Raw genomic sequence first — 13,282 nt, forward strand, 5'->3', positions numbered from 1 at the left:
CTGGACCAAGGCCGTTTAGGGCCTTAAAGGTCAGCACCAACACTTTGAATTGTGCTCGGAAATGTACTGGGAGCCAGTGTAGGTCTTTCAAGACCAGTGTTATAATAATAATATATTATAATAATAATAACTGCAGTCTGATGTGCAAACATTGCAAACTGAAATTATGCTTTGAGAAAATGAGAAACGTAGAGAAACCAACATTGACAGATTCATCTGTTCCATATTCACAGGATTACCCCATGACTGGAGGTCATGCTGTCCTCTCTCTTTTTGAGGCTACATCTCCTTTCACCCTAAATCACTCATCATAGTGTGATATTGCATCTTTGTTAAGCTTGGCTGAGCTGGTATCATGATTTCATACACTGGCTCGGAGGTTCCGTCCTCTTTTTTTGGTGGAGAAATCCCAGGCCACTGATTAAGTGGTCCTTCTCCCTGAAACTGGAGCTGCGGCGAATGCCTTGGAACGATTACAAGGCAACCAGATCCCGATGGAACTCGGGTACTTTACTTGTAACAAGGTTGTGATTTAACGTTCCTCTAGATTACAGGGCAAGGGGGGGTGAATTACAGTTGCGGGTGTCTCGAGATACAGTAGAACTGCTCAATAATTGCCACGAAGCTTTCAGCTCCTGTCTAGAAGACAGAAATAATTGTCCATTCCCTGTGCAATTACATGGCGCTTAGCCTGAAATTAAACCATCAAGAATGACCACGTAAATAAAGGGCTGTTCTGCGGCACTATTTACTGAAAGAATGTCCTTCAATGGAGTACCTAAAGAGTGCGTATAAACAAGGAAGATTCAGATGGAGGAATTCTGAGCACCAAGAGTGGTTGGCCAGAGGGGGATGCCAAGGTGAGCAGAGGGTTTGGGATCCAAAAGAGAAGACTGAAAACACACAAAAGTCTCCCAGGCTAGGAAATGGCTAGGTGTGTGCAATGGTTCTGTGCGTACTCTGAATTACAAGGCAATTTCAGGACTGTTCCCACCTTCCGGGAAGGTACTTGCTTTGCCAAGTGTTTTTAAAGAATTATTTGATTCAGTGTTGGCCATTTGTTCTGTTCTTTGTGGTTTTATAATGTTACGATTTTATAGCTCTAATATGTTTTCCTGACTTCATTGTGCACTACCTTGGTACTTTTTTTATTAGTTGCCACCTTATAAATATTCTTATGAATAAGAAAATCCTGAATTTGGATCACAGCATAACAAGATGAAGTGAATCATGAACTCCCTAAGGTTCTTTGTGGCTCTGTGGCTTTAGATCTCAAAAAACAAACTAACCTACCTACCTACCTACAAGACACTCTTTTCACTGCCAGAAGAGGCAGCTGGCTGCCATGATGGTGGCAGCAGAAAACAGTTAAAAACAAAACAGAAAGAAATAATTTAAAAGGTAAGTCCACCCTGAAACATTCCAGTAACTTTGCTCCCATTCCCCTGAAATCCAGTTCCAGATTTTAACACCTTGCATTCTAAAGTCAAAATTGTACACAACACAGAGTCTATACAGGAAGATGCATCAAGTAGCAGGATCTCCAGGTCCAGGTTACAATTTTCTTCCTCAAAGAAAACATTTCCAGATAATGTCACCATGTTTCCATCTTCTTCGTCAAAGGAAACCACCTATTTGTGTTTGTTCACATCACACACGCACCACAATATGAAAGTGGACATTCAAGGAGTCTTTAAGCCAACTTGATGTTGACCTGTGACAGTGCCTTCTTGGTGGTGGTTCCCTGTTTGCGGAATTCCCTTCCTAGTGAGGTGCATCTGCCTCCCTCATTATTGACTTTCAGAAGAAATGTTGAAATATTCCTGTTTACCTAGGCATTTGATGGCTCATAAGAAACTAATACATTAATAACTGTGAGGGTATGTGATTGTTTCTAAACACTGTACATTTTTTTAAAATGGTTTTGAAATGTCTTAAAGATGCTTTTCTTTTCTTTTAAATGGTCCTCTTTTGTGGTGTGCTGTGCCAGGCTCCATCAGAAGGAGGGGCAGGATACAAAGTCAGTAAACAAACTACTCTTCCTTCTAGGTTCTTTCTACCCTCAGTGTCTAAGGATATGATGCACATCCCCGATTCTCATTTTGGGGAGTGAAAATCACAGAGCTGCAGCTGCAAACAAGTGTCCCAAATATAGCAACATTGTGCCAAAGAGTAATGAAAGATTGCAAAAGGGAGAGGCAGAGAGAAAAAGCCATTTGGTGATGAACAAGTTCTTGCATGTTAAACCTGGTCTGTTGAGCCATTAAAAAAAAAACTGGATTCTTTATGTCAGCATTTCCCAAACTGGTGCATCCAGATGTTTTGAACTATAAGTCCCATCAGTCTCAGACAGCATGGCCAATGATCAGGGGTGGTGGGAGATGTAGACCAACGATCTCTGGAAGGCACCAGGCTGGGGCACAGGAAGCTGATCAGCACTTTGATCTATGACGTGGGAAGAAGGTCAGCACTTCGTAAGAATGTGTAATGATGGGGGATGATGTGTACCTAATGCCTTTACCTGCTACTTCGAAATAGCATTTAAAAAGAAGAAAAGAAAACAGAGTGGGTAGAAAAATGGTGTACACAAGTGTGCCTAGAACTGATTGCTAGAGAAATTGATGTTGTGTGTCAAATCAGTGAGGACAAGAATGCACAATAATCTTAGGATCTCAACTAATACATCAGGAAAGTTCTATCTTTGGGACACCGACTTGCCTCCCACATTGAGAGGGCTGGTCGTCACATGATGTGTCTCACCCAGTGCCCGAGCGCTCACCCAGCAGCAGCGGGGAATGGCGGCTCCCTCAATATTGGGAGTGGGGCTCACCCCTCACAAATATTGAGGGGGACGAAGGCGATTCCACCCCCTATAGTTGGTGCCCCTGCTTTTTTTGGGGGGGGGATACCATTTGCTTTTGTGGATTAAAAACCTAAACATGATGCTTTTTAACTATGTAGAAATCTAGAGGTAAGTCAACAGAAGGAAGGAAGGAAGGAAGGAAGGAAGGAAGGAAGGAAGGAAGGAAGGAAGGAAGGAAATTTCTTTTTCCCATCTCCACTCAAATTGCTCCACCCATTTTGCCACCTGTGAGTAGAGTAGAGGAATTTCAAGCTCAACTGTGAACATGATAGATGATAGATAGATAGATAGATAGATAGATAGATAGATAGATAGATAGATGATATAGATAGACAGACAGACAGACAGACAGACAGACAGACAGACAGACAGACAGATGATATAGATAGACAGATAGCTTAACATTTTGTAGGAAGCAGTGATTTTGCTCCCTCTTCTTTTAACCCACTGCTCCCTTCATCAACCAGCACAAACTATCAATATCTTATATTTCAGTATTCATAGCCAAAATAAGAAGAAAATGGGTTGTGATTTTTTAAAACAAACCCCTCCAGACTGTTAGAAAATCCCTTCCCACCCCAGAATATTCAGTGAACGGGTCATTCCAATTTTATGGTCTGCAAATAGGATGAAGCATTTCAGAAGGTCTGTTTTTGCTCAGCCCTAAACTATCCATCAAAAGAACATGGTATGCCAGAAATTGGGGGACCTACAGCCCTGAATGGTATTGGGACACCATCAGCACCGATCATAAGCAATGCTGGCTGAGGCTGATGGAAGTTCTAGTACCAAACACATGGATGGCAACAGGTTGCAGGGGACTGCTTTAGACACAGATGTCATGCGGCTACAACTCCCATCATTCATGACTATTGGCAAGGCTGAAGGTGGGGGTTTAGCAGTTGGAGTCCGCAGCATCTGAAGGGCCACAGGTTCCTCACCCTAACCATAGGCTTTGCACATGAGCATTGCACATTACTCCAGGGACCAGTATGAGTGGGCAGAATAGCAAGGTCTTCTCAATGCTCAGTGGTTGCTATTGTTTAGTTCTATAGGAGCCCTCCTGCAGTCTTCCTGGTCTGCAGACCTTTTTGCCTGCAAGGAAGCCTCAGTGAAACCTGTCTCTGCCACCCGGTGCTGCTGGAAGATCATGGCCAATGTACCAGCTTTTGGGTTAAGAGCAATGCTTCCACAGACAGGACTGTGCTGAGCTTTGAAGCATGAAGAGCTTACCCTCTCCAGAGTGAACGTCCTCACGACATATTCCGCCAATGTCTCCGACTTCACCTGGGTAATTTTGATGTCGCCATACATCTCTGAGTCATCTGGCCAGTATTTGGAGCACTTGACCTGCAATAGCAAAATAAAATCATCTGTGTGTCTAAGAGTGGGATGAGGGGTCAGGGCCAATAAAGCACACCCCTCTGGAACCCACAGGGTTGGGAGAGGAGAACAGAAGGAGTCTCTTACCCTTCCCACTTCAACCAGCTTGGTTATCATCACTATGCTAGAACAGTGCTCCTGCCACACCATCCGCCAGAAATCATAGATCATCTCCTGTTTGGGGCCTGGAGAATTGAGATGGAAGAGAACTAAGCAACCACTGAGACTGCTAAAGGACACCATGTGCAGAAATAAGGTGGTTATTGATTTGTTTCAGGTATTTCCTGGCCACCCTCTACCACAAAAATCTCAGGGGTGGGTTACAGCAGTACAATAATACAGTATTAAAAAGCAGTTGGAACAATGCACTGTACATGAAAAACTGCACCAGGGAGAAGTGGAACTTAAAAATAAGTCTCATCTGTCAAAAGCCAAGTAAAGAGGTGTGTCTTCAATGAATGTGGAGAACGATACAATGGTGGTGCCAAGTGCCTCTTTGAGGGGTGGGAATCCCACCGTGGAATGCCACAGAGGAAGCCCTCTCCCAAGAAACCTCCAACCCAAACTTTTGAGGACTACCAAGAGTGTCCCCTTTCAGATATTTGAGGTCTAAATTGTTTAGTAAAATGAACATCTTGAATTGGCATAAATTAATGTGTTGAGCTGACTGAATCCATACACTCCATCACCTTCAAGATGAAGGAGGATCTGCTAATCCCCACGAGTCCACCAATGATGGAGGGATTGGGGGGGGCACATATACAAAGCACCTGGGCTCCTTTGGGAAGAAAGACAGGATATCATTTTAATTAATCATCACAATAATTAAACCAAGGGTAGTCCAAGGATTGAATATGTTAACCCCCACTCAGTTTTGCACTGTTGCTTAAAGCAGCAGCAACAAGATGATTGGATCCCTTTCAGAACCTGAAATATGGGTACCCCCAACAAAAAAATTAAAATTCGGCTCTGTAATTTGGAATTTTATGTGATTTGATTTGATTGGTCTGTTAATAAAAAATATTTAAAAAATAAAAATAAAAAAGAAGTCATGGGAGAGCCATCATTTTTAATGATCTCCTGTGATAATTATTTTTTATTAACAGCAATCATAGATAAAGGAGCGATTCTGATTGTGCTTGGGACATTGTGCATGTGCATGTGTGGGAGACAGGCTTAGGTCTTTTGCCCTGCAGTTTTCTCCCTGGAGAAGAACTTTACATGCTCAAATACTACTACCACTATTATTATTATTATTATTATTATTATTATTATTATTATTATTATTAGCATCGCCATAATTATTCTCCAAAACAAGCCCAAGTGGTGCAGGAACAAGGAGGGCAAGAATACCAGAATGTGAAAGAGGAAGAAGATGATAAGAATGATTTACCTTGAGTGGCTATGAAGTGGTTGGATCTGTGGTAACCCTGTGAAGGAATAAGACAGTGTGTTATGTTCCTATGGTAGGGAGGGAATGGTGGAAATACTTCCTGAATTCTAAAGGAATGCCACCAGCAACATTGGTCCCAAGATCTGCTGCTCTTAAAGCTGACTTAAGCAATCCCCTTTTGCTATCCCTTACACCACACATACCAAAGCCCCAACAAACTTTCAAAGTTGGTTAGAGGATGTCCAAATGGATCCTCAGCCAGGGTCCCTCTGAAAGCAAAGTCACTCAAACAAAATAGCCACTAAAGCCCTTCCACAGTGCCTACATCCCAGTTTCCTGCCCAGATCCTGCATGCTTTGGACCAAGACCACGTTCAAACCACACATTTAAAGTACTATGAGGCCACTGAGGGCAAATACAGATCTCTCACTGTCCTCACTCCAAATGGGCAGTGAGATGCTGTTGCTAAGGCAACAAGGATGCATTTCCTCTTCAAGAAAAGGTCATGCCATGTCGGGCCTGTAAGTTTAGAAACAAGGCTAGTAAGGCAGAGCAAGATACATGGCATGGTATTAGGGGTGATGTGGAGAAAGTGGACAGAGAGTAGTCTTTTCCCCCCTCTCTTGTAATACTGGAACCCAGGGCTATCGAAGAAAGCAGAGTGTTTGGAGGATTCAGGGCAGACAAAAGAAAGCACTTCTTCCCACAGTGTACAGTTAAACTCAGGAACTCACTACCATAACAGGTAGTGATTGTCACCAACTTGGATGGCTTTAACAGATGATTATGCAAATTTGTGAAGGGTAAATCTATCAATGACTATAAGCCATGATAGCTATGTTCTATCTCCAGTGTAGGAGTCAATCTGCCTCTGGGTGTCAGTGTCTGGGAAAGTGTGCTGTTGTGTTTGTGCTCTCTTTGCAGGCTTCCCATGGGCATCTGGAAGGTCTGAAGGGGGGATTCTAAACACATACAGCTGAACACATTGATAGTTCTCCTTGCCACCTAGAACCCTGATAAGGCACAGTTCTTGATCAAATGAAGGCATGCACAGGACCACAGGAAGCCACCTTATTCTAAGCTAGACCGCCGGTCCATCTAGTTTAGTACCGTCTACACTGACTGGCAGAGGCTCTCCAGGGTGTCAACTAGGGTTCTCTCCCAGCCCTACCTGGAGATGCCAGGTATGGAACTTAGGACCTTTGGCATGCAAAGCAGACGTTCTACCTGAGCTACAGCTGTTATCTAACACATGGAGAGGATTATATTCATGTTAGCCTGAACATGCTTAGATCCTCATTCAGACCTTCCAGCTCAAAACAGGGTGGTTCTGAAGTGGAGCTTGCATGTGTGAACCCAGCTACCCCTCACTTCAATCCAGTTGTCTGAACATAACTGGTGTTCCCCCTCTACCCCTGGCACCATCATACAGTGCACACAAGGCCAAACACAGGAGACTGGGATTCAGCCTAAGCATGGGTCACCTTGAAGGTAACAGCTGCCTACATGTGCTTCCCTGTACACGAAGGCAGCCTTGATTAATGTCCACAAGCAGCAAGAAACTGAGAGCAGCACAAGAGCCCTGTTTGCAGCCTTGCTGTTCGCAGAAGTCATGTTGTCCTGAGTAATGATTGTGAACACCTTCATTCATCCAAGCCACTTACTGCACGCATTAGTAACTCCTAATGGGGGAGCAGTGGCCCAAAGAGCAGAGAAAGATGTAATAGCGCCAGTAACCAATAACACAGCAGGTTGGCTTGAAAGCTAAACATGAGGCTCCCTGTGTGGCCACCTACGCTCTCATTTTGCATTTTATATGTGAAGTCATCAGTTCTGCAAAGGACCTAATTTACACCCATGTTCAATCATCTAACCAGAAGGGGATGTTCTCCAACTTGGAAAAACTCCCTCCCTGCAAATATTCTCTGGATGCTTACAGTTCAAGCATGAACCCTCAGCAAACATTGATTAAGTTCACATCATCTGTGCCACCATGCAACCCATTATAATACATGTGACAGTCCTTCAGATATTTGAAGACGGTGTGAGTTAAAGTAGGTGCAGGGAAGCTTTGGTCCTGTAGATGTTGCTGAATGACAACTCCCATCAGTCCCAGCAAGTGTAGTCAATGGCCAGGGGTGATGGGAGTTGTTGTTAGGCAACATCTGGGGGAGAGGAAAGGTTCCACACACCTGAAGTAGAGGGAACCACTACTTCACATTTGGTTCACATGTGCCCCCAACCACATTCTCTCCCCCCCCCCCGGATAAATATTTAAGGGACTCCTAAATGGAAGAAAGATGGAATAGAGGAGAGGGACTCGACATATACTTACTTCTCGGTTTATCCGAATCTTAGCAAGCCCAATCGGACACAGGTTCAAGAGAAAAAGAGATCAGAGACAGACAGATTAGTGAGACACAATCTGAGGAAGACCAGACTGTTTAGTAGAGGGAGTACATTAGACAGCAACATAGATGAGCAGAGAAGGAGGAGCAGCAAAGGACACTGGGATTGAATCTGGTTTCTTTTGCCTCACTTAAACAATCTAGAGAACCATGAACAGTCTAGAGCTGAAATAAAGATTCACAAATATTAGAAATTTGGCAGAAATTCCCTGTTGGTTGGTTTGCCAAATTTTGAATCTGAAATTCAAATTTCAATTTTGAATGTGGCATTTGAGATTTGAGTGTTTTCAACATTCTGGCATCTTTTGATTTAGGCAGGTGTCCAAAAATTACATAAGCCATCAATTGTCAAAAGTGGTAGATGTCATTGCTTGTCAGCTATCAAATACCATCATATATTAACTACCAAAGTAAAATATCAAGTCAAATATCCAATACTGAAACTAAATGTGACTCAATGTCAGCTATAGGTATCATACACTACTGGCAAGTCTTCAACTATTCAGTGCATGTTTGATGTCAAAATTTGCAGAAGAAAACTTCTGAGACGCTTTGGAAGGAAATTGGTTTCAGCTCTAGGACAGATAGTTTCAGAGGCTTTACACTTGTGGAGGGATTTAGAGATCACTTATAATTTTATATTGTCCCTATTCTGTTATTGAAATCATGTGTTAGTGGATGGCCATAATATGGATATAGACTGTATTTGTAACAGTTCAGGTGTGAGCCTCCAAAAATCATTTGATGAAATTCATATTGCCACCATGCAGACCATTGTAATACATGCTAAATAAAAGTTTTAGTTGCTCATAGTTGCTCTGTATTGTGGGGCATCTAGGTTATGTGCCAGTGGAACAGAGGAGGGAGACCATTGTTGGCAATTCCTCCTTATCAAGGGAGCCTGACTGGAGGGCTGGGAAACCCTCCAAAGCAGATTTAGAAGGGAGTAGGGTGAAATCATTAAAAATTACCCCCCTCCCTCATTCTGTTGATGGGCTCCTTCTATCAGTGGACAGACAGCATTATATTTCACATATTGTGTGTATCTTCACTTTATAGTTTTACAGTTATTGACTCATCACACACAATCTTGCATTTTTACACCATTTATTCACAGTTGGGGGGGGACAAATGGGTTTCTCTTGTTCTGTTCCTTTATTGTTCCACGAATTTGGTCTGTGCTGCATTCTAGTTTGACTTAATTTTGGTTTAATTGGGGTAATTTCTAAAATCGATTCTGGTATTGGAGCATGTGCTGTTTATTATAGCTTACAGTTCACTTGGGTCACTGACATCTATATTTGGACTGTCTCAGAAAAATTACTCCTTTCTTTTCCTGGAAGAACCTGAATAAATTTTAGGAAACATGCCCATCTCTAGACATAACATGGATCGTCAAAGGATGAGAAATTTATGTTTGTCCTTATTTGGTATCTGTTGGTGGGAGGGAATACAACTCCCATCATCCCTGACCATTGCCCATAGTCACTGAGGCTGATGGGAGCTGTAGTGCAACAACATCTGGAGAGATACAGGCTCCCCATTCTTGAAGGAGAGTGCATATGGTCCTTCACATATATCTAACCCTATCCTGATCTACTGCTGTACCATCATGTTCCATTCCTGGAGCAAAAGGGAAAGGGAAAGGTAGCATTTTCCCCAGGAACCGAAGAGCATTCTTAAAGACAACAGGGGCAGATGTAACATCAGGCTGCATGAAGTGTGGAGCTCCTAAGGGTGCATGTGTGAGAGAGACACGGGGAAAACATGGAAGACAAAGAGAATTCTAGATCACACAGCCAAGAAGGTTTCTATGAGACAAAAAAACTCAAGACTCTGAGATTTTGCTGAAGAGAAGGTTGCTGGTAAGGCGATGGAAACAGGTCAAGGGCGCTGATGCACTTACATCAATGTAGTTGGCGTTGATATAGTCTGAGTTGGGGTCCCCAAGAAGTGGATGGAGCTTAACTCGATGCCGATCATCTGGAAACAAAATCAGATAGGACTATCAGTCCAGGACAGGCAGAATAGCCACTGGGTGGCCTTAATCTCTTGACTCCCCATTTCATAAGTTCAAGGTGCTTTTCCTTTTAAATTACCATTCACTTACTGGGCAGTGGCTACATCAGACTCCAACAGTGAAACTCAAACACAGGCTACAAGCCCTAGTGTCATTCTACCAGGACTCTGAAACCTGGGTGTACAGCACAGAGAGTTCCTGCATGATGTACATTACAACTGAGTTCCTGCAGTCTTGAACAATCACATGATTCTTCCTATGGTGACCCACATTTGCAATTTGCCATGGTGCTAATCGAGCTCTGGTCGTCAGGCACAGAACTCCAGAAAACATGCCCTTCTTTTCTAACCAGTAGCCATTATTGTGATCCTCCACATCTCAGCCTGCCTGTGGGGTTTGGCCAGAATCCTCAAGCTTCACATTCTTTTGCTCTTTTCTTTTTTAAATCCAAGGCCTTTTGGCTCCCTAGCCACACAGAACAATGTCAAAAGCTTTACTGATTGAATTCTCCAGTCTCCATGCAAAAGCCACAATAGGTACCTGAGAGGTTCCTCAAGGTTTGCCACAATGTAGCCGAGATCAAGGCTTTGCTCTCAGGTAGATTTAAAGAACAGGCATACCAGGGCTGCAATGCTTAAACAATTGATCAAGCAATGAAAAATCTACTGAGCTTTTAAAAAGGCTTCTCCAATTAATCAGGCAGCAGTTTTTCTATTTTAAAAAAACCACACAAAAAACCTGCATTATTATTTTAAGGGATGTACTTGCAAATTTTGGGGCAGCAGATGCCCTTTCAAAGCAGCATTTCCTTTCTGCTATCTCTCGCAAAGGAGGGAATGCCTCTTCTGACATAAAAAAATGGGATCTAAAACAAGATATTGCAGTAGCAGTCTGGTCTGTGAGGTGATGCAGGTGAGGTGGTGATGCTCACCTGGTTTCCAATACCCAGAGTCGCTGCTAGTTACTGAGAAGAGGAGGCAGCAAGGAGTGCAGTGTAGGCACAGTGGCAGGAGTGTTGGATTGGCTTCACTGCTGGGCTTGCACCATGCCAATCTCCTTGCCCCCTTGCTCCTCTCCCTCTCAGCAACTCGAATGGATGGTCTGTGTTGGGAAGCCAGGTGAGCAATGCCACCCCACCCACCTCATGCCACCAACCAGGGCTGTCTTAAGCATATGTGGTGCCGGGGTGCAAAGATCCACCCGGCGGGGGCCCCCCAGGTTGCCCAGTCCCATGAGCACAGGAGGCCGGAGCCGGCCAGCCGTCTCAGTGTCTCGCTGGTTTGATTGCTCCCAAACTCACGCCCGCAGCAGAAGAACCCACCATGGCGCTCCGACCGATGGGCAGGCTCTTCCCTGGATTCAACTCTCGGGTCCTGAACTCTCAGCCTGGCACCCCTGAGAGCCTGGCGCCCGGGTGCCCCGCACCCCTAGCACCTATGGGTAAGACGGCCCTTCCACCAACTTCTGCTGGAGGTTGCAATGCATGGTGCTCCTGTTCAGCAATCCAGCCACGCTATTCCATTACCAGCCCCATTCACTATACTTTTTCACCCTCTTCCAAACTGCTATCAAGCATTCCTTGCACGCTGAACCCATTAGAACTCTTTGTGCTGCTTTTGAGGCCCCTCTTTGGTTTCGCCACCAGATTTCCAGACTTTTGCAAACCTTAAGTGTTTTTCCAAGCTTGGTGATACCTTAGGGGTGGGAGGTGCCATTTTGATGCCACAAACAGCAGCACTCACAGTCTGAACATTGGGAATAGAGGAAATGTATCTACTCAAGACGCATGAATACTTCGTCTAAAAATGAAAAATGCCTTATATTTGTAAAATCAAATAAAAATGATTTTAAAAAAGAAAAAAAGAAAATGAAAAATGCATTTCCCCCTTCAAAATGGCTGTTCTATATTCATATCACCATTTATTCTGATTGAATTCATGCATTCATTTGTTAATCAATTCACTGATCAACTGGCGATGAGCCAGTGTGGTGTAGTGGTTAAGAGCGGTAGTCTCGTAATCTGGGGAACCGGGTTCGTATCTCCGCTCCTCCACATGTAGCTGCTGGGTGACCTTGGGCCAGTCACACTTCTTTGAAGTCTCTCAGCCCCACTCACCTCACATAGTGTTTGTTGTGGGAGAGGAAGGGAAAGGAGAATGTTAGCCGCTTTGAGACTCCTGAAGGGGAGTGAAAGGCGGGATATCAAAATCCAAACTCTTCTTCTTCAGCCTCAGTTCTTACACCTCCAGCCAGCTACACTGATCCTGAATAAATCTCTCATTAACAAACTCTGCAAAATTAATGCATTTGACTGTAAAATCATGGTTACCTGAGATATGGTGGATCAGATGTTACCTAGCGTGCTAGTCTCAGACCTGAGACTCACCTTTAACCCACATATGCATTCTGGGGACCCACGTATTAACTTTTACCTTCTAATTGTATGATGGTAGTGCTGCTGTTGTGACCCACCTTAGATCAGGCCATGATGTAGTTCTGGGTCCTGACCCACCAGTTGAAGACCAGTGACCCAGAACACATGTCACCACCCAAAGAAGACATCTGCTGCATACCAACTGGCACCATGATGGTAGCAGAGTTGAAGAAAGGGCAACATTAGGATGAGACAGACAGCTTTGCTCCATGCAGGGCAGAAAGATGGAACTGCCTCAGTGCAGAGTGCAGTCAATGGGCAGCTTACTTCCCAGAGCTTCTTAAGTAGAACCTGCCCAGTGATCAGGTCCAGCCCAAGACATTTGGGCACCTGAGGCAGACCACAAAACAGTGCCCTCCCTCTCTGCCAGGGAAGAAGGGGTCAGTGAAGATCTGCATCAGGAACGATGGGATAATAAAGATCTACATCAGGTCTGCTGCCTCTGTGGATTCTGCCACCTGAGGTAGTCACCTCACTTTGCCTCATGGGTGGGTTGGCCCTGCCTGCCACCTGATTGTGACGTTTGGTTGGGGAACGGGGTAGAATCTGAGTTTGGCTCCCACTAAGCTGTTTTGAAAATTAGCTCTCGTTTTTGTCATCATGTTCACATGAAATTTCAATTTGCAAAACGCAGAGAACGGGAGGCTATAATTAGAAGCGGTAAAAATAGTTGGCTAGGATGGTGTTGCAGAGGCAAACCAGTCTTTAGCAGAGTTATTTTACAGCACAGATTCCAAGTGAATTGCAGCTTCCCCCTCTGTTCTATGGAGGGGGATGTCCC

The 13,282-nt window shown here is 44.1% G+C and overlaps 1 protein-coding gene across 9 annotated transcripts in view; it reads right to left on the reverse strand.

Moving 5' to 3' along the window:
- The window catches only part of PTPRU (protein tyrosine phosphatase receptor type U), a 379,961-nt gene that overhangs the window by 50,558 nt on the left and 316,121 nt on the right, over positions 1 to 13,282 (reverse strand). For 4 of the 9 annotated variants that reach the window (XM_079985894.1, XM_079985893.1, XM_079985891.1 and 1 more), the window contains 5 exons: positions 9,954 to 10,030; positions 7,975 to 7,992; positions 5,640 to 5,676; positions 4,334 to 4,431; positions 4,097 to 4,213 (listed from right to left, as the gene is read on the reverse strand). In XM_079985894.1, coding sequence (XP_079842020.1) covers positions 4,097 to 4,213; positions 4,334 to 4,431; positions 5,640 to 5,676; positions 7,975 to 7,992; positions 9,954 to 10,030 — 347 coding nt within the window. Of the gene's footprint in view, positions 1 to 4,096; positions 4,432 to 5,639; positions 5,677 to 7,974; positions 7,993 to 9,953; positions 10,031 to 13,282 lie in introns of all 9 variants that reach the window. The other 5 variants (XM_079985896.1, XM_079985895.1, XM_079985892.1 and 2 more) reach the window with 2 other exon arrangements.

Source organism: Podarcis cretensis (genome assembly GCF_951804945.1).
Source record: "Podarcis cretensis genome assembly, chromosome: 8".
NCBI lineage: Eukaryota > Metazoa > Chordata > Lepidosauria > Squamata > Lacertidae > Podarcis > Podarcis cretensis.